Source organism: Acomys russatus, chromosome 7 (assembly GCF_903995435.1).
Source record: "Acomys russatus chromosome 7, mAcoRus1.1, whole genome shotgun sequence".
Lineage (NCBI taxonomy): Eukaryota > Metazoa > Chordata > Mammalia > Rodentia > Muridae > Acomys > Acomys russatus.
In genome coordinates this window covers 60,537,363-60,564,819 of record NC_067143.1, presented here as the reverse complement: position 1 = coordinate 60,564,819, position 27,457 = coordinate 60,537,363, and the positions used below count along the sequence as shown (strand labels likewise).

Genomic DNA, 27,457 nt, shown 5'->3' with positions numbered 1-27,457 from the left:
AATTCCCATCCTAACAACAGAAAAGCACTTCCCACACTGTACCTTCCCCAGGGTTAGCAACTCTGCCTCATGGCTGCAGCCTCACACTATGAACACCCTCCTTTCAAGTTCAGTACAGAGACATCTCTTCCTCCAGAAATAAAACTTTCAGTCTCAACTCAAAAGGGAACAAAGGCATATATCTCGGTTTCTGCAACATTTGATACAAGTTTGCAACAAAAACCGTACATAGCAGCATGCTGCCTACCGGAGATCAGGCTAGCCCGGGCAAGCCTGGTGGGAATGCTTTAGCATCTGTGCATTGCTGCAGTTTTCACATATGACAGGTGGAGCTGCCTCGTAATGCAGGTGCTGCACGGCTCCAGTTTCATACACTGGACTCTAGCACAGGAAATGTATTTTGGAGTTTAGCAAATATACAAATAGAAAAAAAAAACTGCCTTAAGAAAAATGTCACAAATGACTAACCATCTGAAATGTTCTTATCACAGCTTTTATATATTATAAAGCCCCCCTCCTCACTGAGTCTTTGATGAAATAACCCTAGTCACTGTCGTCTGACCCATGTTCCGAGCCTCGGTCTGATGCCTCATTGTTTGAGCCTTCTGGTTCCGATTCATTTCCAGAGCCTCGGCCAGAACCCTCATTGTCGGACCCTGGCTCCGATTCGCGCTCCGACTCTGCGCTTGGAGAAGCGGGGCGCGAATCATTCTCGGACCCTCCGGAGGGGCTTCTCCCTGACTGCATAGACTCATTGTCTGACTGCTCAGAGCCGGAGCGCCTTCTCTTTCTGGATGGCTGGTCACTGTCAGAATCCTCATCCGACTCCTGTCTTCCTGACCTCGAAGGGCTGCCTGCCTCGCTGCCAGACTTGTTCTGGTTGTCATCTGAGTCGCTCTCAGATGAGGCGCGTCTATTGGGCCGCTCGTCATCGTCCGAATCGCTGTTGCTATTCCTGGGGTGTCTGGAGGAGAGAGGTGTGGGTGAGACACTAGAGCGGCCAATAGCACTTTCTGTTCTGGGTCATGCCTGATGTCTCACACGGGCTCCTGAGATACTTGTTTTGTGTGCTGTTCTGTAGACGTGGGCTTTTAATTATAAACAGATCAACAATGAGCGAGCACAATGAGGACGTTTAATTGATGCAAACAGCACAATTAAATTGGCCTTGGCTATAGGCACAAGCCTGGCAGCAGCTCGGCCTCACAGACTCGGTCTCTGAAGAGTCTGCATCTCTTCCCCTGGACCTGAAGTCCACTAGCAACAGCCTGGGGGATGCATCGTGCGGACAAGGGCAAAGCAATCCAGAGCTGTGTGAGCCAGTATTTTTAGAGCATCCTCACAGACCTTTCTGTTGCCACCTCTGAGCAGCCAGGACTTCTCCCCGCGCCACTACACTCAAACACCTCTTCTCTTACCAAATGTAGCTACCACTACCAATCCCAGGGTGGGTGTGCTCCCCAGAGCAGTAGATGGGAAGGTAACGTGGCCACATGCAGCCCTCTCAAGGTGCTTGGGGTCTGAGGTAGCCTCATCATCTGCCCTCTCTCAGGAGGGCTATAAGTATTGGCTGAGTGAAGAAGAGATGGCTGTAGGGGACCTCAGGGAGAGAGGTACAGGATGCGCTCTTCCAGGAGGCTAAGGGTGGGTGTGTGAGTAGGCGAGGCAAGCACTAGCCAGGAGTCACTCATCAAGGCTGTGAGCTCAGGGTGAGCTCCCTACAGGCTGGCTATGCTAAGCCCACAAGGAAGGCAGAGGTGCGTCATCAGGCCCACAGGAGAAGAAATGGACACTCAATTCCTCATCTCCACAAGGCCAGGCTACTTGTAGCACTGTTAGCCACTTAGTGCTGGGCAGCAGGATCACAGTCTGCTTAGGGCTGAGTGTGCCACCTGGGGAACGTCAGCTAAGTCAGCTACGGTTTCTTCTAGCTCCAAGACAGCTAGGTATGGAGGGTCATGCAGAGGACAACGCCAGCTTGAGGCTGGTGAGGAGACAGCACACTGACCTCTCCCAGTCATCTCTTCTCCACTTTTGTTTTTCCTAGGGGCCTAGTTAGCAGCCACTGCGGCTTCCCACTGTTAGAATTTACCCTGGGAAATTCTGGCCTTTCTTCAGACTGGGACTTACCCACCATTAGGACTCACCAGGAGGGGTTCTTACCCTTCATCTGCAATTTTCAGTTTATCCTCATCTGAAGAATCATCACTGGACGATATGATGGCTTTGGATTTTATTTTTCCCTTCATTGAAGGCGGCAGGCGCTCTGGCTTGGGCTAGAGAAGGGCAGGCATGACCTGTTAGCTGGGTTCTCACATTATTGGGAATCTTATCAGACCAGGTTTTATTATAGTAATGGAATCCACAGGCACCAGTGAAAACAAGCATTTGTGATGAAGAAGCTGACAAAGTGGCCCCACCCCCTCACAGGCAGGAGAAGAGCACACTGAGCCTTTCACACACACACACAGGGCAGGAAGACAGCTCTAGAACTTACAGGCTTCTTTCTCTCTGTTTTTGGTGGGCGGCGCTTCTTTGGTTTGGGGCCGTTTTCTGTTTCATCGTCATCAGATCCATCTTCTCCCTTTGGAGGTCTTGAACAGCAACAGCAGGAGTTATCAGGAGGCCCAGCCTGCAGGTCTGAGGCTGCACTGCCACCACAGTAGTGTCCCTCTGTACGGACGCTGACCTCAGTTACACTATGCGCTCAAGGGCACAGGGGATACAGTCTGCAAACCAGTGACATCTGCCACTAACTTGTCACTGTGCAGCTCCCTCCGCTATCTGCACTGCAATCGTGTTTGGTGCAGTGGCTGAGGGAGAACCGACCTGGTTTTGGATGTCCGAGTCTCTCCCCTACTCTTCCTCCCTTCCCAGTTGCTACCAAGATCCTCACCACAGCTACACAAGTGATGGTCTGAGTAGATTCACAGGTTCTTTCTCAAAGATAACTGGCCAAGGGATAGGAAGGGCAAGGCTGGGTACCACAGCCGAAAGAAGACTCCTAGGCAGGGAAGAGTGGGGCATCCTGGATCTTACGCAGACAGCACTGGACACTGCCCCAACCATTCACTCACTGCAGAGAGCAACGCTCAGTGGCTGCCAGTACTGCACATGGAGTCAGTGCAGCCTGCCATCCTGGCTGCTCACTTCACATCCCATCTGTGGCCAAAACACATTACAAGAAAAGAGAACTGGGTGTGGTGTGCACACCAATCATCCCAGTGCTCCGGAGGCAGAGACAAGTAGATATCCCTGTTTAAGGTCAACCTGGGCTACATAGTAAATTCAAGGCCAGCATGGGCTACATAAGGCCCCATTTCAAGAAAGAAAATGACAAGGAGGACACGGTGCTTCTCAGCTGCCTCAGGGACGACCTAGAGACACATGCAAATTATATACTTGGGTTTTTGAAATGGATGAAAGCAGGAAGCAGTTGGGGAAGACAGAGTATAAAAGGTCTCTCGCCTTTACAGACACTTAGAATAGTAACGAGGACACTACCTTCTCCTCCTCTTCTTCTTCCTCTCTCCACCGTCCTCCTCGTCACCCTCCTGTTCACTGCCACTGCCCTTCCTTCTCTTCTTCTTTTTGGATAGAGGGAGGTCGTCATCGGTGTCGTCATTGACAAACTCATCAAACTCACCTCCTTTCTTAGAACGCTACAATCCAAGAGACCACAATCAGCCCCTTCCAGGCAGTGAGTGCTGCTCGGCTCAGGAGGCCTCTCACAAGTGAAGACCTTTTACTAAGTCACATGGAAGAGGGGCTTGGCTGGGCCCGCATTTCCAGCACTCGTCCTGAGAAGTCCCATCAACTGCCTGAGAAGTTGGCATAGGTTAAACACATCTTCAACTATAAATGCATTTAACCCACTTAAGCCCCCAGAACCCAGAACGGCATTGGTTGTTTGTGCCCATGACTCTGTGGCTGTCTGGGAGCTGTGGGTCTTTGTAGCAACCAGCACCACAAAAGAATTTCACACCAAATCTCTCAGCTTGGGAGAAGACTGAGACTCAAAGTACAGTTCTACCGAATGGTCGCTTTTAAACCATTAAGTCAAACCACTAGAGAGCAGGGCCCACCTGCTTGCTGAGGTCCGCGGCAGATGAGCTGCAGAGCACGTCCGTGTCAAGCCGTGTTCACCCACAGCACCACATATACCAAAAAGGTAGGGACCACTGCCCACACCAGACATTGCAGCCTGTGTTGGAAGACTATCCAACAGGACTAAGAACTAAGTACTGAGCCAACTGAACCGAGCTCTTCATCTCAGAAAGCCCAAAGGTTGCCTCTGAGGTCAGGGGGGGGGGGGGTGGCGGGGGGGGGGGGGGGGGGGGCAGAGCTTACCCGCCCTCCTCCACCTCTTTTCTTCTCCTTCGTTGCTTCAGTCTCGCCAGTGAACATGAGGATATTTTTGGTCTTCTCCACATACTGGGCCCGCTGCTCCAAAAGTTTCTTTTGCTCTTCCTTTTCTCGCAGGCGTTTCTCTTCCTAGGGGAAGGATAGGGACTGATGAACACGCTCTTATAATGAGCAGAGCAAGCGCGGAGCAGCCGGAGGGAGGACTGGCGCCTAGCTCAGCGTGCGCACACACCTGCTCTTTGAGAAGCTTCTGCCGTAAGAGCTCCTTCTCCTGCTCCTGCTTGGCCCGCAGCTCCCGTTCTTCCTCATCCTGCTTGCGTGCCCGGGCCACATGGTACTGGGCCTGGCTCAGTAAGTCAGAGCACTGCCTAACATTTCAGATGCAGAGACACAGCGTCACCGATAGGAGTGCCTGTTTTCCTTAAAGCCACATCAGCACTACCAACTGTGCTAAGTTCTCCAACCCCGAAGTTCTGTCTTGATTCACTGACATAACGTGAGTAAAGCAGAGACATGTTTCTCAGTGTGAGAGGAGGGTCCTGAGTTCTAGCCTGGCTGCAGAGTAAGATCCCACCTCAAAAGGACAACAGAAAAAAAGAAAAAGCATTTCCCCACCCCCTAAATATGCTACATCAATTTCCTCAAAGTCTGAAAAGGTGCTTGGGTGAGGGACTCCCCACAGAGAGGAAGTAAGGGAGCACCGTGTCATGGCGACACTCTCCTAACGCACACCCACGCTGCTACTGCCCACACAGCCAGCTTCTGTCAACAGGGCGTTACCTGGCTTCCGAGGCTGCAAGGGCCAAATCGAATCTCATTTTATCTCCTACTTTACTCAAGTAACTGAAGTATCTAAAGGGAAGGAGAAGGTAAAGCTATTTCACATAATCCCCACATCAAGGCCCTCAGCATGTTTAACAGACAGTTCATCAAGGAAGGCAACATGTATTTACTACTGTCAGTAAACTAAAAACTAACCGTAACCAATAGGTAACAAACAACTGACTCTACTAACTGTGTCAGCATGGTGGGTGGGGCTTAGGTCATGAGAGCACTGACACTTCATGAGATGAGGCAGGGAGTATTAACAGAGATGAGCTCAAGCACAGCTCATCAACCAGAGAGGTGAGGTTTTCACTTTACCACACACTGACTTGCTAAGTCTTGTAAGGTCAAACACATCTGAACTGAGCTGAAATATCTGAAGCAGTAGGTGATAAGATTCTTTTTTGGTGACAAGGGTTTCTCTGTGTAGCTTTGGCTGTCCTGGACTCACTTTGTAGACCAGGCTGGCCTCACACTCACAGAGATCAGCCTGCCTCTGCCTCCCGAGTGCTGGGATCACAGCGTGCGCCTGGTGCAAGTGATAAGATCTTAATCTTAGCTGGATGAAAGCAACATCCCATTAAGATACACTGGCGCAAAACTGAAACCAACCCAAGTGAAGACCAAACAGCTCACATGTGTAAAATGCTGGCTCATGCTGCTGAGAGATTATTGAAAATCTAGGATCAGGCTTCCAGAGGCCAGTGTGGCAGGACTCTGCCTGGAATCTGGCGCCACATGGCAGCTGTGTGCTTTGGCCTAAACCAAACTGTTTTGGACCTCTAATGCTTGCTTTCCTCAATGGTTATTATTATTATTATTTTGAGGCAAGTCTTTGTTTGAGACTGTTTTAAGGAAACAAACCATTTTAAAGCCTTTCTTCTTCAAAAGTCCTACCTGTGTGCAAGCTCCAGCTCCTTCACAGCATTAAGGACTTCCTTCAGATTACTTTTTTCATCTTTCAGGACAGAGGTAGCTAATCTTTGCAAGACCAACGCCACGTTAAACATCAGAACCGTATCACTGGGTGCCACATGTCTGGCCTGTAACCAGAAAGCAAGCAAGTTAACTCCTTATGCTGAATGTTCAGGAGCAGAGGGCGGGTGGGCGGGCACAGGAGTTCTGCTACCTTCAGCAGTGTCTGCTTGCACTCCTGTAACTTGCCGCACTTGAAGAGGGCACGGGCCAAGTAGAGCACGACTTCAGTGTTCTGGTGCTTATAAAACTTTCTGAGGCAGTTCTCATACTACAGAAAGAAAATGTTAGTTAGAAGCAGCACAGCCGGGCAACGGTGACACCCGCCTTTAATCCCAGCACTTGGGAGGAAGAGGCAGGTAGATCTTGAGTTCAAGGCCAGCCTGGTCTACAGAGTGAGTTCCAGGACAGCCAGGGCATCACGGAGAAACCCTGTCTCGGGAAAAACAAAACCAAAAACACCAGCAACCAACCAATCACAGCAGGGATGAAGTGTATGCTGTGTCGGGCTCTTAAAGTTTTGAGAAGACACTCCACTCTGGTTAATTTCAGAAAATAATCCAGAGTTGATTTCTGACATTAGCCAGTTTACATTTTTACAACATGAAAATCTGATCACAGAAAAACTAGACTTAAAATATTTTCACTTGGAAGTTTGGAGCAGTGCGGAAAGGAAGAGTAAAGAGATTTAAGTCTGTCTGTCTGTCTGCCTCAGACTTAGCTTGGGAACCCTTTCTCCTGTCTTCAGTTCACTAACTAGAATCAATTCCCTGGCCACCATGACACGGCATACCCCTGGATCCTGTGCTGACCTGCTCTAACATCTTCCTCCGCGTTCTGTGGAAACTAGTGGTAACGAGCATAGAGAGTCTCACAGGTCAGTTAATTTGTTGGTCAGGATAACAAATGAGTATCTGCATTTTTTTTCCCCTCCACATTTTACTCTAATGTGTAGCATGCATCTCATGTGTGTAAGGGGACGTGTGGATGGAGAGGCCAGAGGGTGATGTCAGGTGTCCCGATCTATCACTTGCTACCTTATTCCATGGACAGGATTTCTCACAAAACCTGGAGTTTGCTGCCACACACCCTTGTTTCCTACCTCAGTGATCCTCCTGTCTCCACCCCTGACAGCAGCACCGAGATTACAAACAGCTACAATGGGTACTAGGAATCTGAACTTAGTCCTTGTGACTATGCAGCAAGCACTCCTCCACACTGTCGTCTCCCCAGCCCTCAGAGGTAATATTCTTATATAAACACAACACTTTTTTACCACAAGCATACATACCCTGCTATAGGTAACTGACAAGGCGATTACTTGGAATATCCCTAATGACTAATTTGCATTTCTAGAAGGCAGTGCTGCCACCATGCAGATTGGGATGGCTTATCTCCAAGAATACAACCTCTGGGTTGTGCATGCAATCTGAGCTGAGTCCCTCTGACCAGCTAGCTTAGTTCCTGAAGCCTGGGCTTCTCTTACGTTCTCTCTGCTCAGGACCTCTTCTTTTAGACCATACTTTAACTTGAGACACCAAGAGCTTTGTCACTTTAGTGTACTGAGAACACTGACTATAACTTTTACTTCAGTTCAGGCACTCAGCAAACATGAGAAGCTAACATAATTCTACAGGTACAAGCTTTGTTTCTATTTTATTTTTTTCAAGTTTGTATTTCTTTTTTTCTTAAAAGAGAAACAATGGGCAAGGTAAGTGGCTTAGTGGTCAGCGGTTAAGAATGCTTCCCGCTCTTCCAGAGGACCTAAGTTGGCTCCCAGCACCCAGGGTCAGGTGGTTCACAACAGCCTGGAACTCTAGCTCCAGGATTTCAAAACCATCTTTGGCCTCCTCAGGCATCTGTATACATATGGTATACTTTCCTACAAAACACACACACACACACACACACACACACACACACACACGAGCACAAAAATAAACCTTTTAAGATAAGCCATTTAAACTGAGGGCAGTCAAATGACTGTAATCCCAGAGCTTGGGAGGCTGAGGTGGGAGGACACTTAAACACAGGAACTTACAGTCAGCCCGGGTAATACAGAGAGACTGTATTGTCTCCACAGCAACAACAAAATCACCTAACTGAAGCTCAGTTCACAGACTAAAAACCACCCCTCCCGCTTAGTGGATACTTGTTTTACATGTTAGTGCCCAGCTCTTTTATACTGGAAGTTCACAAAACTCTCTGAGGTTACGACACCTCCACTTCACAGAGAGGGAAATGGGTCACAGAGGATCTTCTCTGCCTGTGGCATGCGTTTGTGGAACCGGGAGGGACTCACATCTACCTGGCCTTGTTGTTACACGGTTATAAACCTCTGACCAGACACTATCAAGGGAAATGGCATGAAATTCCATGACGGGAGCAGAAGGGTTACGGAAGCGGTGGCTTCACATGACACACATGACACACAAACATGTGGAGAGGCAGAGGCGTTACCATCTGAACGGCACTGATGTACTGCTTCTGCTCCACGTAAATGTGTGCCAGGTTCAGCCACACATCACTGATGTCTGCTGTCGCTTCTCTCACTTGGGCAAACACATCGCGAGCTTCACGGAAGTACCCTTTGTGGGCCAGAACAGCTCCTAAAGGTACACAAGACCAACAGTGACAGTGTCCCAGTCACTTCCTGAACAGCTGAAGCAGCTGCACTCATCAGAACCCCCACATTTACGAACACCTGCAAAGAGTTAATTGCACCGGCTGGTATGGACCCAAGGCCTCTAGTCACCTATGCCATTGGCAGCGTACAAGTTCTTGGCATCGTTCCTGAGGACTTGCTTGTAGATGGCCAGGGCGCGGTCTTGATGACGCTTCTCCTACAGGAAAGTAGAATTACTGAAAAATTCAAAGAGATACGAACACCAATCTTGCTGAAGGAGACAGGGATTACCTTTTCTCGGTCTCGGGTTGGCTGATGCAAAGTCTGGAGCCACACATTGCCAAGGGCCAGCATAGAGTAGGTGTCACTCTGTGTGGCTGGCTGTTTCAATATCCTCTCAAACTTCTTCTGGCCTGGACCCCATTCTTGTTTTGCCAGATGGAGATTACCAATCAAAGACCAGGCATCTGGGTGGTCCTATGTAAATATAAGGAAGTACATTTTACAGCCATCTTTCTCACCATGGCTAATGGCTACAACACAATGTGGTTTTCAGACTGAGAACTGAGACCCGTTAGTGAGTTGCAAGATCAATTTAGTGTCTGTATCAGCATACAAAGTGCAACAGAACCGACTGAAGTAAAGACAGTGAGAGCAACTAACGACACATAACCCTGCCTGTCAGGGCTCTGCTGCAGTGTGCAGCCTCTTCTGTGAGCCACAGTCAGCTCAGATGACCTAGGAAAGCTGAGACACTGACTCAGGAAGCTGTCCTCGGCAGGCTCCAGGGCCAAGTACCCGTGACGGGATGCCGACAAGAAAGAAAATGGAAGGAAAATAATTTTACATATTTAAAAAAATGATCCCGATTATGACATGACTAATTATACAAACACATATACTCATTAAAGTCTTTAACAAGTGAAACACAGAAAAAACAAGCCACTGAAGCCTGAGATGACATGGTTACTAGAAACATCACAGCCATTAAACGAGCAAGCTGATTTTGAAAGGTAATGGGTGAAAATTGCTGAAACTGAGTCCACACCACCAACCTGATTGATCTGAAGGGCTTCCTTAAACCAGTCTGAAGCTTCATAGAAGTTTCCTTTATCTCTGGCCATGGCTCCGAGGCGCAGATAGCCTGAAAGTGCACATTGAATTCTTCACAATCTCACATGTGAAGGAGCCTAACACTGAAGTGTGACGTTTGGGATGGCCGTGCTTTGTTAATACTTTCAGACAGAAGAGAAACCCACACACATGAAGACATATCACTCTAAGTACACAAAAGAGAAACTGCATCACTAGGTCAGCCTTCCTTTTTTAAAAGAAAAAGCATTTTATTTAACTTTAATTTATGTGCATTGGTGTGAGAATGTGAGATCTTGGAGTTACAGACAGTTGTGAGCTGCTATGTGGGTACTGGGAATTGAACCCAGGTCCTTTAGAAGAGCAGGCAATGTTCTTAACCACTGAGCCATCTCTCCAGCCCCCTTTTTTTCTTTTATGACAGGGTCTTACTATGTAGCTCTGGCTGGCCTTCACTTCACTATGTAGACCAGGAAAGCCTGGAATTCAGAGATCCAACTGCCTTTGCTTCTGGAGTGCTGGGATTAAAGATAAGATGCCCCACCACACCTGCCTGGGACCTCTACAAAATACAATAAGGACCACAGCACACAACTCCCGGTACCCAGACAGTCATCTGCTCTCAGAAATGACTGCTCAGTCATCACAGAGTGGGATGACTCACACCCTGGCTGGGCGGACTGCAGCAGCATGAGGTTTCCTCACGACACTCAGGATGGTCCACAGTTTGAAACTTATGAATTATTTATGGAATTTTTCATATGCTATTTTGAGAGCAGAGTTAAGTATAAGCAAATGAAACTACAGAGTGAAACCTTGAAAGAGAAAAGCACTGCAGAGCATATAGGTTAATTTTAAGATGGCAGTAATTTATAGTGACTCAGTTGTAAAAACTCAAACTAGGACATTTTACTAAATTGTTTCAAGGAAAAAAAAACCACTCTTACTACATACCATATGATGTAAAAATGTTAGCACAGGGGCTGGAGAGATGGCTCAGTGGTTAAGAGCACTGCCTGTTCTCCCAAAGGACCCGGGTTCAATTCCCAGCACCCACATGGCAGCTCACAACTGTCTGTAACTCCAAGATCTGACACACTCACACCAACGCACATAAATTAAATAAAAAATATTTAAAAAAAAAAAAATGTTAGCACAAAGTCAAAGAAGGGCCCTTACAAACTATACCCATGATAAAACACGCCAGGGAGCAGCTGAACTCGCTGCTGCTGAACATGACTCAAGGGGCTTCTGTTGATCTGTGTGTTTTCCAGCGTAAGTAAATGAAACTACAATTTCTGTTTTGTTTCACTTTTTACTTTTAATATGTACTGGTGCTTTGCTTGCATGTACATCTGTGTGAGGGTGTCAGGTCCCCTGGAACTGGAGTTACAGGTGGCTGTGAACTGCCATGTGGGTGCTGGATCCTCTGGAAGAGCAGTGCTCTTAACTGCTGAGTCAGTCATCTTTCCAGCCCCTTACTTCACTTTCTGAGACAAGGCCTAACATAGAGCAAGGGTGCCTCAAACCTGCTAGGTAGGGAGGCCGGCCTCGAACTCCTGGACCTTCTGCTTCTACCTCTCAAGTGCTAGAATTATAGATGAGAACTGCCACTCCAGGTGCATCCTTTTCTCCCTTGGAGAACAGGGAACACTGGATTTCCACTTTTTATTTTTTTGGTTCTAACAAATTATTGGTTCTAACAAATACTTTCTTTTCTAAATAAGGTTTTGCTGTTACTATGGAGATTTAGGAATGTTCTCTCTCTCTCTCTCTCTCTCTCTCTCTCTCTCTCTCTCTCTCTCACACACACACACACACACACACACACACACACACACACACACACAAGCCTAAATTCTTACAGTCTACGTAGTTAGGATGCTCTCGTAAAATATTTTTGTAGAGTTTCTCTGCTTCGTGGAATTCACACATGGCCTCGTAGAGCCTGGCTAAGTTGTAGGATGTAGTGACAGAGATGGCATTGTAATAGTGTTCGTCATGCTCAGCTTCTGCCTTTGCACGGTCCAGTGAGGCCAGGAAGTATTTCTGTGAGGAAGAGACACTGTTATAGCATATGGCTGAGCAGAGTGCCTGCAGCTTGGTTAAGCATAGAAAAAAGGGAAGGGTTTTGCTTCCTTACCTTTGCTTCGCCTAGGTTTCCAAGTCTGAAGTGGAGAGCCCCAACATTATTCAGAATCTCAGGAGGGACGTCAGCCTGCACCTTTTCCTGCAGGATGCGCGTGGCTGTTCCGTAGGCTGAGAGGGCACCCTGCATGTGTATGGGGGCCAGAGTAAAGGTTTGCTCACAGAACAAAGGGACACACTGCACTGGCTCGTTAAGACATGCCGTACGGAAAGCAGACATCTATACCTGTATGTCAGTCTGCTCTAAGATCTGGGCCAACTCAATCCAAGCTTCCACATCGTCAGGATACTGTTCTGTGACCTTCTTCAAATGGCCCTGGGAGAAATGAGACCATTAAAACAATGCTGTCCAAAGTAAAACAAAACAAAACAAAACAAAACAAAAACAAACAAACAAACAAACCCAGGCTACCACATTCTACTTAAGAAGCCAAATGTTTGGTGTTCAGCGAACCACACACATCTCACAGCTGTACTAGCGACAGCTGGAGGCTCGGGGTACCTAAGGGTTATAACACACCTTGGCTATGTCTCGTTTCTCCTGATCTTCTGAAGCAGCATAGAGAGAGCCAAGGATTTTCATCGTTTCATAATTGTTAGGATAAGCCTTCAAAACTTTCTCAAAGCACTGAGATGCATTCTCTTTGTCACCTCGATAAATATACATTTGTCCCAAACCAAAAAATGGCAGTACAAAGGAGGATGAAGCAAACTGTGTGGCTTGATAGTAGTACTGAAAGGCTTGATCATAATCTTCCTGAGAAATGAGAATAAAACAAGAGCAACGACATGTACAAAAGTGGTCAGAAGATTGAAATCCTGTTAGCAGAAAGGCTATAATGGCCTCACCTGAACATGGAATGAGCGAGCCAGCTGGTAACAGCTTTCGGCTTGCATAGCCTCCACCTCTGTGTTGTGGAATGCATGGAGAGCCAGGTGCTGCACTTTACTATAATCCTGCATTTGATAACAGAAAATCAATTTAGAGATGTCAGAAGATGCTTGAACAGTGATTCATTTTAACTAGTAGCAGTTCATTTAGTTATAAGGTATATTTTCATCTTCTCCCTAAATAATGAATAATCAGTTTATAAATAATGAATGAACAGGTATCAGCTTAATGAGTAATCATTACGCTTCTACAACCGTGAGAGTAAAGCACCAATCAGGAACAACGCAGCATTAGCTCTAATCTAGTAACTCTGCCTCAATTACTCATCAGTAAGATGGGCACAGTCTGGAGACACCGCTCACTTGGTAAGAGCTATGCAGTCATGAGGCCCTGAGTGCAGATCACCAGCACTCACATGAAAGCTGCACCCAGCAGCCATGTGTCTGTAACCTTAGTGCTGCGGGGCAGAGAAAGGGGGAGCTCAATGGCCAACCAGCCTAACGGAATCAGGGAGAGTTCTAGATTCAGTGAGAGACCATCTCAAAAAATAAGGTGAGAGGGATTAAAGACATGACACAGCAGTCAAGAGCACTTGCTGCTCGTGCAGAGGACAAACCCACACGGCAGCTCAGTGTTCTGTAATTTCACTTCCAGGGGATCCAGTACCTTCTGACACTATGTGGTGCAGACACACACATGCAGGCAAAACACTCATAAACACGCACACACAAAATAAATACAACCTTAAAAAAAAAGGTAAAGGGTGATTGAGGAAGATACCTGACATCAACCTCTTGCCTCCATACAACTGTGTACTCACATGCATGTGTACATGTGTGAGTGAGTGCGCGCGCGCGCGCACACACACACAGGAAAGGAAGGAAGGAAGGATGGATGGATGGATTAGACTGCTTATCTCATAGGGTAGATGTGACCATTACAGAGGTAAGTACTGGGAATGCTCTCTACCAATGCTTGGGATTAGTCAGCATTGAGTACATACGAGTAACAACAGGAACAGTATAGGAGCTCACATTAGTAAGGTTGATACATTTTTGTCAACTTTTATGTAAATCGTTACACAAATATTTTAAAGTTTAGAGTACAACTTAGTCCTTGGTTCTAATATGGCAGGTTAAGCTTTCCTGTTTATTGCATAAAAGCTTTGCCATTGGCGGGTAAAGAGACGGTTTTCTCAGCAGTGTAGCCTCTGGTGAGCTGCCCACAAGCTTATAAGCAACCTCTCATCCAAGCTGCTACAGCAATCCTAATTAGACTCATTGGGGCACCAAATAAAAGACAAAAAAGCAGAGGGACTGACTGGAAAGAGGAAAGGATCAGCAGGAGAGGGGATGAGAGGGAAGTGGAGACATATGATCAAGGTATATTACATACATATATGAAAATGTCAGCGAAACCCATTAAGTATGATTAACACATGCTAACAAAAACCTTACAAATGAAAAACTTTATCAGTGGCATCTTGGATTTGGTTATGTTAAGAAACCTAGCTCTTACCCCCTCACTCTCTTTCTCTCTCTTACGTCTTTCTCTGTCTCTGACTCTCTCAGGCAGGGATTTAGCAAGCAACTGCAGCTGCCAGGCGCAGGTCAGGAGGCCTGGCTGTCTCTGTCTCTCTGGGGTACCCCTCCCCCTTTCATTCTCTCCCCACCATGCTCCTTTAATAAACCTCATATAATCTAAAAAAAGAAAGAAAAAAAAGGAAGAAAAAGACAAAGAAAAAAGAAATCTAAATACTGTGGCTTCCACAAAATTGGTGGAATTGATGGACAAGATCAACATATAAAAATAAACGAAACCACCACTGACTCTGCCGCCTACACACCTACTGCCAAATTCTATGAAGCAAGTGAACCCTACCTGAGCCTAACGCGGCACCTGCTGTAGCCTACTACATGCTATGTCCCGACTTCTCCAGAGGCGAAGGCTTTCTCCAACCCATGCCTTGCCTCTTTCACCGCTCGGCACTTCCTCGTTTCTGTGTGAGCAGAGGCCTTTCCTTCCACATTTACGTGTGCTTACATGCCTGTTCCCTGGAGTGCAGATAGCAGTTTTACTCGTCGGGTGTCCGATCACAGCTGCACACAGTGCACAGTGCCGACGCATATGAAGTGAGCTCGTGGATGTACTGCTCAGCGCCAGGCAACTAATACAAGCTCTAATTTAGTAATAAACAAAATGACATTTCCAAATTTCTTCCCAAGTTAAAGAAAATCACATACTGACTATATCCAGAAACATCAGACTTGAAAAAAAAATCAAATGAGTAATTTTTACCTTCTTGAAGAAAAAGTGGTTTGCCAAGTGGTTCAGTACCATCGGGTTGCTAGGATCGATGGTATAGGCTCGGGAAAGGAGCTGCACACCATTTTTGATGGAATCAGCCTAAAAGACAACAATGTAACAGAGGGAATGAAGACATCACTTAGCTAGCACGGCCCAGTCTTCTTCAGTCTTAGGGAATCAGGCCCGACAGCTGTAGTCCAACACCATAAGATAGATTGCTATTCTCTGTCAAGGACTTAAAGTTCTAAATGATATAAATAAAATCTTAAAAAAAAAAGAAAAGGGGGACGGCTGGAGAGATGGCTCAGCAGTTAAGAGCACTGACTGCTCTTCCAGAAGTCCTGAGTCCAATTCCCAGAAACTACATGGTGGCTCTCAACCATCTGTAATGTGATATAATGCCCTCTTCTGGCCTGCAGGTGTACATGCAAATAGAGCACTTATAAATAAAATCTTTCAAGTTCTAAATAAGGAAATAGCAAAGTGTTATTAAAATTTAGTTTTCTTAACAAAAGTATATTTGGTATCAGTCTTAATAACTTATGCTGACTCTGAGGACAAAGAATAGAAAATGTATTTTTAAGGCCTAGTTCTTTTTACTGCTATGTATGAGCATTTACCTGTACACATGTGCACCATGCGTGTGCAGTGGCTGTGGAGGCCAGACAGAGGCATCGGATTCTTGGGAACAGCTTTAGCTGTGAGCTACAGTGTGGGTGACGGGAAGGAACCACACGCAGGTCCTCTGCAGGAGCAGCAAGTGCTCTCAGCTGCTGAGCCATCTCTCCAGCCCCCTCATGATTTTTTATTATTCATTTGTAATGAAGCTCCCATTTTAACCTCAGTATTTGTTTTGTGTGTGAGTATGAGGTGTGTGTGCCACTTTCCTTCTTTTTCTTTTTTTAAAATTTATTTTTATTTTATGTTTACTGGTGTTTTGCCTGCATGTGGATGTGTGCGTGAGGGTGTCAGAAGCCCTAGAAGTAGAGTTACAAATAGGTGTGAGCTGCCATGTGGTGCTGGGAATTGATTCTGGGTCCTCTGGAAGAGCGGCCATCTCTCCATCTCCTCCTCCGTTTTCTTATTCAGGTCTTGCTTGAGGTTGTCTACTTCTTAGTCTTGCCTCAGCTGTCTTCTTGGTGTGGCAGCCATCTTACCTTGCTAACAGCACACAGCTTCCTTCCTTTCTTTATAGCACATGGTCTCACCATGTATCTCTGGTGGCCTGGAGTCATCTACGTAGACCGAGATCTGCCTACGTTTGTCTCTTGACTGCTAGGATTAAAAGTATGACTTACCATGACTGGCCTCAGAGTAGATTTTATAGTTGCTGAGACATTTTGATTTCTGGAAAGAAAGCTCCCTTCCCTTTTCCCAACCCCAGGTGACAAGTCATGATTGAGGTAAACTAGATAGTCCATTCTTCTTCTCTAGAGACGGGCCTGAGACAGAGATTCTCACTGGGGACAATGTCGGTTTTTGTCATCACTACTGTGGAGATGGTACCAGCATTCAGTGGTAAAGGCCAAAGAGGCTAGCAAACACCCTGCTATAGAGGAGGGCAGTAACGCACGTAAAGACAACTCACAGCTCACTGGTCAACAGAGCAGACCCTGAGAGACACTGGCAACAGTTTGGACAATCAGATAAAGAAGTGGGACAGGAACTGCTTTCACATATCAGCTGGGACTTCTGAGAGAAAGCCCTAGAAAGGAAAGCCTCTTGCTTCCTTCCCTCCTGTGAGACTAATGGAATAAACAGACGTCCGGGGCTGCAGCAACCATCTTATGACTACGAGGTGACAGATACAGGGGAAAAGCACACATTAAGGAGGAGTTGACACAAAGCTACTGAAAAGATCATAGTCTGATGACATTGTGGTGTCCAATGTGAGACCTTAGGCACTTTGTTTAGTAAACTATAGCCATGTTGTTTAAGTCAGTTGTGTGTGGGCTTGTTACTTTGTCACAAGCATCCCAGACAGACCTAGGGAACTGCAATCTCTCATCTGAGATCTGAACTTGACAAAGTTCTAGAGCCATTTTTGAGGGGTGTGTGTGGTGTGTGTGCTGGACTTAAAGCAGATCACACGGCAGGGACCTTACCTAAGCTGTGAGGGCATCTTCTTCTGGCTATACCATAGAAACGTGCTTGCTTTTGGGATGCTGCCTGCAGCACAGGCACTACATTTATCTATGACCTGAAATCTGCATTCCTAAAGCATAACTCATCCCTGGAGTCCGAGAGAAGGGACAGCAGGCCCGATGAGCCAGGAGCTACAGGCCGTCCTTTCTCCCTTACCTCTTTGTTGTTGAGTTCCAGCACAGCCAGTCCAACCAGTGCTCCCACACACTTAGAGTTGAGTTCCAGGGCTCTGCTGAATGCTAGCCGAGCTTTTTCCAGTTTGTTAAGTTTGACAAAGCAATGGCCCATTCCTAAACGAACTTCAGCTAAAAAAATAAATAAAATCAAGTCATTTGGCCTGTCAACCTAGGACACATTAAAAGAGTTCAAATTCTAGTGTCTGGACTCTTTAAGACCTTTTGGCATACCAGAAACTTGATTCATTAGTAGTCAGACCATACCGTTCCAGTGCTTGTCCCCTCTTATGGGTACCACTCTCACTATACAACAGAATAGCTCTAATACTGGCATTTTTCTAATCTTGTAGCACCTGCTGCAGTAAATCACCACCACAGGAGGCTCCACCTATATTTAACAATTATTATGTGTACGTGTATGCACACACATGAATCTGAGTGCACATACACACTGATGCATGCATGAATAACTCTAGTATTTAAATAGAGAACAAGTCTGTGTCTGAGTACCTATAGTTAATGCCATTCATGTCGGAGCTAGGCTGATACAATCTAACTCACTACAAGGTCCTATCAGAACACAAACACGTCCCTCCCTAAGGCTGCACTCCACTGATCACGGGATCCTCTGCCATCAATTTGAAGACACCATGACACTACTGCCTCTCACTTTCCCTGCATTACACTGTTCTCCTCTCTGGATCACTCTCAGGCATATTCAAACATTTTACCATCTTACAGAAAAGTCTCTTGATCGCACTTCCTTTCTAGCTGCTAGCCCACTCCTGTTCTTCCAGACAACAGAGTCCTGAACTGATGACACACTTGCTGCCTCTGGTTCCGGGTCCTCTGGCATCCACTCTGAGGGGCTACGGCCACCACTCCACTAACGCTGTCTTATCACGGTCACTGGTAACTTGCACTCTGCTCATCAATTCTGCCTGTTTTGCTGCCTAGCCACACAATGTGACACAGCCTACAGCCCTCCCCTTGGGAAATGTTTCACATTTGGCTTCAAGGACATTACTGTGAGTTTTTGTTGTCTCTGGCTGCTCCTCAGGCTGCTTTTCCAAGTCTTCCATTGTTCTAATCTCTATACTTTAGAGCAGCTATTCTCAGCCTGTGGGTTGTGATGCCTTTGGGGTTGGATGACACTTTCCCAGGGGTCACTGAAGACCACTGGAAAACACAGGCACTTACATTACAATTCATAACAGCAACAGAATTACGAAGTAGCAACAAAATAATTTGTCCTTGGGGTCACCACAACATGAGGAGCTGTATCAAAGGGCCGCAGGGTGAGGAGGGTCGAGAAGCACTGCGTTAGAGTGTCGCAGGGCCCTCTTTCCTGTGTCTTCATGCACTCTGCAGGCTTTTGCTCTATCAATGCACTGGTGAATTCCAAGGTGATCTGTCCATCACACACTTCTTCCATGAACACCACGATGGACGTCTGCCTTCTTGTGCCTCAGGCAGGGATTTCAACCTTTTCATGTCTAAAACTAGTTTCTCTTGGACTGTTTTCCAAATGTAGTAAAATGTAGCTCCACTCATAAAATTATTTGTTCGGCTTTTGGTTCTTGCTCTTTGCTTCACATGTCACATTAGCTCTTCTTTCAAAACACTACAACATGACCACACGTACCACCCACTGTTACACCCCTAGGGGTGAGCTTTGCTCGTCGGTGAGACTGCTAGCCTTGCCTACTCACCCCACAGCCTACTCTAGTCTGTGTGCAGTAGTTCAATGGTACTCTTTTGTTTTTTTCTTTCTAATTTGTTTTATGTGCATTGGTGTTTTATGTCAGTGTGAGGGAGTCAGGTCCCCTGGAAGTGGAGTTACAGACAGTTGCGAGCTGCCACGTGGGTGCTGGGATTTGGTCCTCTGAAAGAACAGCCAGTGCTCTTAACTACTGAGCCACCTCTCCAGCCCCGCAGTGGTACTCTTAAACCTAAGACAGATCACAGAATCCTTTTGCCCAAAGCCCTCCAGCGTTTCCCATCTCTGTCGAAAGCTTCAAGTCTGATATAATCTCAGACACTCAACATGAAAAGCGGTGGGCAGTGTGTTTGATCTCACTTTTTACTGCTTTCTATCCATCTCCATTCTGGGTACACTGGCTTCCATAGTGTTGCTCAAACTTGCCAAGCAGTGTTCTGAGGACCTTTGTACCTGCTGTGTTTTCCAGGATGACTCTCCCATCAGTCTGCATGATCCTTGGTTATTTTATCCCTCTATAGCCCTGAGGAATTTCCCTTTGTAAGAAACTCCTGATGCTTCTCATAGCCCTATTTGCTTCAAGCTCTCAAGTCTTACCAATCCCTTTGCAGTGTCTATTTTCTCATTTACTTCACTGGAAGGCCACTGACATGAGGACAAGAATTTCTGTCTTCTGCTTCATTGCTGCGTTCCCTGCATAGGACAGTGCCTGGCACATAGCTGATACACAGCAGAAGACATACTAAATGAAAAACACTTCGGAAGCAAAGCAGCACAGGTCAAAAACAGAATATAATCTGGCTATTTACTTATGGTTTCTTCAAGACAGGGTTTCTCTGTGTAGCCTTGGCTGTCCTGGACTCACTTTGTAGACCAGGCTGGCCTTGAACTCACAGCGATCAGCCTGCCTCTGCCTCCTGAATGTTGGGATTAAAGGCATACTCCACCATACCTGGCCTGTTTAGGTTTTAAATAAAACACCAAGAAAAAATAATCTTGGCGGGAGGCAGGGTTGATATTGGATGTCTTTCTCCATCCTTCTCCACCTTATTTATCCATGCAGCATCTCTCAATGAAACCAGAGCTCCCCAGTTCTGGTGAGCGTAGCTAGCTGCCTTGTGCCAGCATCCCATCTCTGCTTTCCTGAGTGCTGGGATTACAGGTGGGTACCATTCCTGCCTGGCTTTTTCATGGAAGCAGGAGGTCCAAATTCTAGGCCTTACTCTTGGGCAGCAAGTACTTTATCCACTGAGCCATTTCCCCAACTCCAACAAAATAACTTTGATACCGCCATTTCATTACTCAAAACGTATCTTTTTATAACTGGTCATAAATAGCTTAGAATTACCATTCCCCTACCTGGACATCCTGGGTTAGTCCGCAATGCTTTTTTATAGTATGCGAGAGCTCCTCTGTAATCCTTCTTGTTGAATGAAATGCAAGCTTTCCCTGTGGTGATTTAAACAAACAAACACTGTTGATTATGTTCTTTAATTTATATCTCAGTAAGAAATAATTGAAAATAGTGAATTATCATATTAAAAATGGCTGGCACAGTGGTACACGCCAATAATCCCAGCACTCGAGGAGGCAGAGGCAGGGGAATCTTTGGGAGTTCAAGGCAGACCAGGCAGTCTACAAAGCAAGTCCTGGACAGCCAAGGCTACACAGAGAAACCCTGTCTTGAAACAAACAAAACAAAATTAAAAAGTGTTCTCCATTGGTCATGTATTATTCTAGTCCTAAAAGTCTTTATGTAAAATAACAATATAAAAGCTATCTTGCAGTTATCTCTTTGGAAGAAAATAATAACTTTTGACTGCTGTGATAAACATCAAGACCAAAACAACACGGGGAGGAAAGAGCTTATTTCAGCTTATAGTTTAGTCCATCATGAAGGGCAGTCAGGGCAGGAACTGAAGCAGAGGCAACGGAGGAGTGCTGCCTACTAGCTTGTTCCTCCTGACTTTTTTTTGTACCACCTAAAACTACTTGCCCAGTGGTGGCACTGCTCCAGTGGGCTAGGCCCTCCCCTATCAACTATCAATCAAGAAAATGCTTTTCCCATTTGACTCTGTCTTGTGTCAAACTGATAAAAAACTAACCAGGATTCTCTATAGAGACCTACATATACATACTAGCCTATTATATTTATATATATTATAATTATACACTACACACACACACACACACACACACACACACACACACACACACACACACACACACACGCGCGCACACACACACACACACACACGCGCGCACACACACACACACACACGCACACACACACACGCACACACACACACACACACACACACACACACACACACACACACACACACACGCAGAAAGCTCCTGGCCAATGCTGACCAACTAGCACCTAAGGCCCCTGCTGAAGATCACTCACCAAGAAGCGCTGGAATATTGTTTGGAGACTGGTTAAGCACAAAATGAAACTGTGCATCAGCTTGGTCCATTTTGTCACCCTCGAGCAGGCAGAAGCAGGCTCTTCCCAACAAATGGTTCTGTAATGACAGATTTTACTAAGACTACAGAGAATTCACCAAAGCACAGCATTCCTCTGTCAGTGGCCAGAGCAGCTAGAGCCACCAGGAAGAATCCTAAGCATAAAAGAGAAGCTCACCCTGAAATGCAGATCTGCTGGTAACAACAAAACAAAGGTCACAATTTTAAAAATCTGCTTCAAATTCACCCGAGAATACTGGGATTATAGACTCAATGTGTACATACATACTAAATCTGCCTAAATTTAACAGTATAAGGACCAGTGCAATTCTGATTTTAATAAATCCATCTTTTTTACTATATCAACAATTATTTTAGTAATTTGTTTTCACAAAGCATCTGCTACACACATACTTTGCTTTCATGTGGTATTCTGTGCTCTCAGAAGTGACAATGAGGTTGCCTGACCTGATCATACATGATGATTTTATCAGCCATGGTGTACAGCAAGGTTGCCTGGGTAATAAGGTCCTTCTTATTGTCCTTGTTCTTTTCCTTCCGAGCCTGCTGCACATAGTAGGCTGCCAACGTGTCCAAGCAAGTCATCTGGTCTTTCTCATGGTCTCGGTAGTCCAAATTACCATCTATGCGTGCTGCCTCCAGCAGCTTCACAAACTCCTCTGTTTTCCCTTGCTTGTAGTACTCCAGCTTTAGGCAAAGGAGGAAATTAACAAACACTAAACACCCATCCACATGTACAAATCACAGAAATGTTTATAGAACTTTTCTTTGTAATAGCAAAAAACTGGAAGCCAAATATTAATAAATGTACCGATAAAGCAGCTGTGGCATAGCTGTGATACAAAGGAGTGAACTACTGATAGCTACTACGACAGAAATAAGTCTCAAAATAATTACACTCAAAGAAGCCTGTCACCAACAGAATACATGCTGTGTGCTTCTACTTCTTTAAGACCCTAGAAAACGCCTAACAACAAAAACGTACGTAGAGCAGATCAGTGCTGGCTGAAAACACAAGCCTGGGAAAGAACAGTGGAAGGGACTTTGGGGCACTAGACACACTCACGGGCCCCAGCTGACAGACTCAGGTCTGAGCAGTACAGTTCACACATGAGCAGTTTATCCAAGCCAATGAGACTTGAATAAAGCTATTAAAATTGGAATCACAAAAGATAGTTCTGTTTCTTGTTTAGTAATAGTTTAACCCCAGTACTGAGGAAGCGGGGGTGGGGAGAACGGGGGGGGGGTGGAGAGAGAGAGACAGACAGACAGAGAGAGAGAGAGAGAGAGAAAAGAAAGAAGAAGAAGAGGAGGAGGAGAGGAGAGGAGAGGAGAGGAGAGGAGGAGGGAGGGGACCTGGGAGCTTGTTGGCCAGTCACTCTAACTGAAATGGGGAGCTCTATGTTTACTGAGAGACCCTGTCTCCAAAATAATGTGGAGCCAGATGTGGTCAGTCACAGTTTTAATCTCAATCTGGGAGACAAAGCAGATGGAGCTCTATGAGTTTGAGGCCAGCCTGTTTATATAATAAATTCTAGGCTGACTGGGTAGTTGTAAGAATCAGAGGAAATGTGTGCAGCCCCTGCCATGCTATGTGACCTATAGACAATGGTTAATATAGAGTGGCTATCCCTTTTGTATTATCCATGAAGCAAATGCCTAGGGAGGGAATAATCTGTCCTAAAGTCACTGATAATTTCGATAGAACCAAAACCAGAGCCCAAGTTGGTTCTGTTTTGTTTTGAGACAGTCTCTTGTAGCATGCTAGGATTCTAATTCTTCTTCTCTGTGGGGGTTAGGGTTAGTATGTATGGTGTATGTTGTCCTGGTATATGCGTGTGGAGGCCAGAGGTCAACATTGGCTGTCCACCTTTTTCTTTTTCTCCGTGACAGGTCTGACTTGTTGTTGTTGGAAATGGTATCAACATGTAGCCTGGACTGGCTTCACTTTGCAACCTTCCTGCCTCATACCCTGAAATGCTGGGTTTCAGAAGTAGGCCACTACACCCAGCTGGGAAGATTCCTTTAGAGAAGACATTTCAGGAAACAAAAGCAGAAATCTTCACACAGAACTATGACCAAGTGTTTGCACAGCAAAGGAAAGAGTCAGCAGAGCGAAGGGGACGGCTTACAGAGTGGAGAGTCTGGGCTAGCTCTTCACCTGACAGAAGCCATCTCTAGAAGTCGCAAAGAACTCAGAAACCAACTAACAAATGAAGAAATACAAGAATAAGTAAGTCAATCAATACAGGCCAATGATATGACAGATGCCTCCCAAAAGAGTAAGCACAGACTACTACGTACATGAAAAATGTTCAGCATTCTTAGCCATCAGGAACGTGTATATGAAAAGTACACTGTGAACTGGGAATAGTGGCACAAACCTGCAACCCCAGCACTTGCGAGGTGAAGGCAGGAAGATCAAGAGTTCAAGGATAGCCTCAGACAAATACCTGGTTTGAGGCCAGCCTGGGCTACATAAGATTCTGTTTCAAACAACAACAACCACCAAATCAGGCATGGAAAGATGGCTCAGCAGTTAAGAGCGCTTGCTGCTCTTACAGAGGACCTGGGATTGGTTCCCAGCGCCTGAACGGCAACTAACAACTGTGCATCCCTCCAGCTCCTGGGGGCCACAGTCTCTTTGGCCCCTGAAGACAACAGGCATACGCGTGGCACACAAGGAAACATGCGGGCAAAGCACTCATACACAGGAAATATGAGTACATCTTTAAATGGCGATTACCCATAGTAACAACAATAACAAATGTTGGCGAGGATGAGGAAAAGCAGTAGGAAGTGCCGCAGTCTAAAAGTAGGACTACCATACGACCCACCTACACCACTTCCGGTCTTGTATCTGAAGGAAAAAGTCAGCACACATAAACACTGCCTGCACACCCACTTTTAAAGTTCCTGGTTCACAGGCTATGGAGCCAGTATAGGTACCCATCAATGGTAAATAATGGTAAATATACTATACATGTAACAGAGAAGCGAACCATGTCATTTTCAGGAAAATGGATGGAACTAGAGGTCTTATACAAAAGGCTAAGCATTGTACGGGGTTTTGGTTTTTTGTATATGAAGCTGGAATTGAGAAAAGAGAAAGAGAGAAGAAAAGACAACCTCAAAGTAGATGGACGGCTAGCAGGGCAAGGGAGTGAGGGTGGTTAGGAAGGCAGCTGTGACCGATGCACTGTGTGTGTATATAGGAACGTCTCAGAGAAATTCAGGAATATGTACACTGCACTAACAATTACACAGTTCTTAAAATAAATACTTGGAAGACTAAGCAGCAAGACTGAAAGGTCAAGGCCAGCCTGGGCAACTTAGTGAGACTCTATCTCAAAATGAAAGGTAAAAACAGGGCTGGGGAGTCAGCTTAGCAGTCTTTGCCCAGCGTTTGTAAGGACCTAGGCTCAATCATACGGGATACTTGAGCAAAAGATGTGTTCGGCTCCAAAGCTACGTTTCCGACCATCATGGCAGGGCTAGGGAATTCTTATGCATCTTCATATGAAAGCCACTTGTGTTACAAAGTCTAGGAATAATGAGTACAGACTTTGTCTTACTATTTCTCATAAAAAGGACACATGGAGTAAGTAGAGAGTTGAAAGTTTTAGGCTCTCAGGTTAGACTTTGCTGAGAATTCCCAGTAGTGTTCGTATTATGGAGGCAGGGACAAGTATGACAAAACAAAACAAAACACCCCCCCCCCCAAAAAAAACCAAAAACCATAAGGCCAGGATAAGTTTTACACCAAAAGGGCTTTTTTATGGATTAGCTTGGAGCCTAATCACTTTCCAGAATGTTTTAGGGGAAATGTTATGGGAAGCAATGTTTATTCCTTCTACCTATAAATAAGCCAATTTTGCTGATTATCACTAAGTAATTAAAACCTCAACCTAGAGAACCAATTACCTTAAACGAATCTTGCCTTTATCAACGGACACTAACTTACCAGTAGAGCTGTACTCAGGAAACTGTCCTTATTGTTCCACAAAGGATAATATAACAAATTGTCTTTTCATTTTGGTTTTTTGTTTGTTTGTTTTGTTTTTCAAGACAGGCTTCTGTAGCCCTCACTATCCTAGAAGACCAGGCTGGCCTTAAACTCAGAGATTAACCTGCCTCTGCTTCCCCAGTGCTAGGATTAAAGGTGTGCCCCATCATGCCTGGCATAACTAATTTTCATACAGATGATTTAACCACGTACAACAGATTTAACCATGAAAACCAAAATCACATATTTTTCCAGTCAACGAGAAAAGCCGCTATAGGAGTACTGACCGCCAAAGCAATCCATATGTGCAGCTGAGTGTGTTCCTGCTTCAGAATACTGATGACTTCATCGCCCTCCGGTAGCTGATCGAAGTCAAGTTCAATGACCTAAAACAGAAAATAAATGCTTTGTTTCCTTTCTAAGTTCACAGTTTTTCTCTTCTGTGTTTTGTGAATGCTCATCATTGTGCATAGACAAAGGGTGTGTACTTTCAATGGGGATGAACTAACACATGCTCGAAATTAGGAAACACATAGCGAAATAGGTTCTAGTCTTGATTTGGTCAAAGCACAGAAAAGCAGACAAATCCTGTTAGTAGTCTTCACAGCACTAAAACTATAAAGTTCACAACGACTTGCTCACTCAAAACCAAAATGAAACCTTGGATTACATATAATCCAACAAAGCGCTGAGGCCATGGGTCTGAGACCTTGAGAAATACTACGGAGGCCAGGCAAAGTTGCATGCCAACACACACATAAATCATGGAGGCAGTATCGTGTGTCACATACATGCCTGAAATGTGGGCACCAAAAATACTTTTTAAAATGTTCTGGAATATACCCAAGACCATTGGATTCTAGAAACAAATTCTACCTCGATCAAAATTAAAAGTGTGAAATAGCCAGTAAGACTGAAGTAAAGCTGGAGCTTTACTCAAACTGCACGCCACCTATGGAGGAGTGGGTCTGTTGCCACTAGCACGCAGGAGTGGCTAAATCTCGGGGTCCTTATCTCGCCGAGCGAGCTGTGTTAACAGTGCGCCTAGACAGACTCTTATCCGAAGGCCATGACAAACTCTTATTCGAAGGCATTAAGAGCAACCTCATAGATTCCCCAGGGAGGTTTAAAAAAATAAAAGATCGCAAGTTTGAGCAGCAGGTAGGAGGCTTCGAGCCCTGCTCTGTAATCGCTGAGGTTTACTCGGCGCTCACACCCCTGCGTCCAGGAATTAGGAAGACAGCCGAGGGCTGTCAACAAGGAGCAGGCTGCAAGCGAACTTTCCTGAAGTTCTTGCAGCCCGAGAGGTGAGCAGCTACGAGGAGCCTGGGCCCGGAAGCTCGACAGCGGCTCTCCGCGGAAAAACCAAGCGGGGCAAAGTCGGAGCTGGGATCGTGCAAGTTCGCAGCTCTCCCCCGCTCCACACCTAGGCACCCACCTCGTCAGTATCCCGGAGGGGAATCTCGATGGAGCCCCGCGACATGGCGAGCTCTGAAAGCGGGCGCTTCTCACCCGGCGACTCGGCAGCTCACAGCCCCACGGCTTTCAGCCGTGCAGAGGGTACCACACCTCACTGCCCGCGGAGCTGCCTGAGCTGTGCCTTCTCCTTCCCTGTCCGACGCTGAAACAACGAGCCGCGGACGGCGACCGGCCACTTCCGGAGGCTCCGCCCCCCGTCCCGGAAGCACTA

General features: G+C 46.0%; 1 protein-coding gene across 1 annotated transcript; it reads right to left on the bottom strand.

Moving 5' to 3' along the window:
- Ctr9 (CTR9 homolog, Paf1/RNA polymerase II complex component) lies at window positions 1–27,457 on the bottom strand. Its single transcript, XM_051149234.1, has 25 exons — window positions 27,206–27,457; window positions 26,055–26,153; window positions 22,209–22,448; window positions 21,682–21,799; window positions 20,631–20,720; window positions 17,532–17,680; window positions 15,222–15,329; window positions 12,881–12,988; window positions 12,552–12,788; window positions 12,258–12,347; window positions 12,027–12,155; window positions 11,749–11,932; window positions 9,847–9,935; window positions 9,083–9,268; window positions 8,921–9,008; window positions 8,626–8,774; window positions 6,320–6,436; window positions 6,088–6,233; window positions 5,146–5,217; window positions 4,598–4,733; window positions 4,351–4,494; window positions 3,505–3,662; window positions 2,498–2,594; window positions 2,164–2,276; window positions 1–964 (listed from the first exon to the last, which is right to left on the bottom strand). The coding sequence occupies exons 1-25, from the start codon at window positions 27,248–27,250 to the stop codon at window positions 544–546; spliced, it is 3,513 nt and encodes a 1,170-aa protein (XP_051005191.1). The 5' UTR covers window positions 27,251–27,457; the 3' UTR covers window positions 1–543.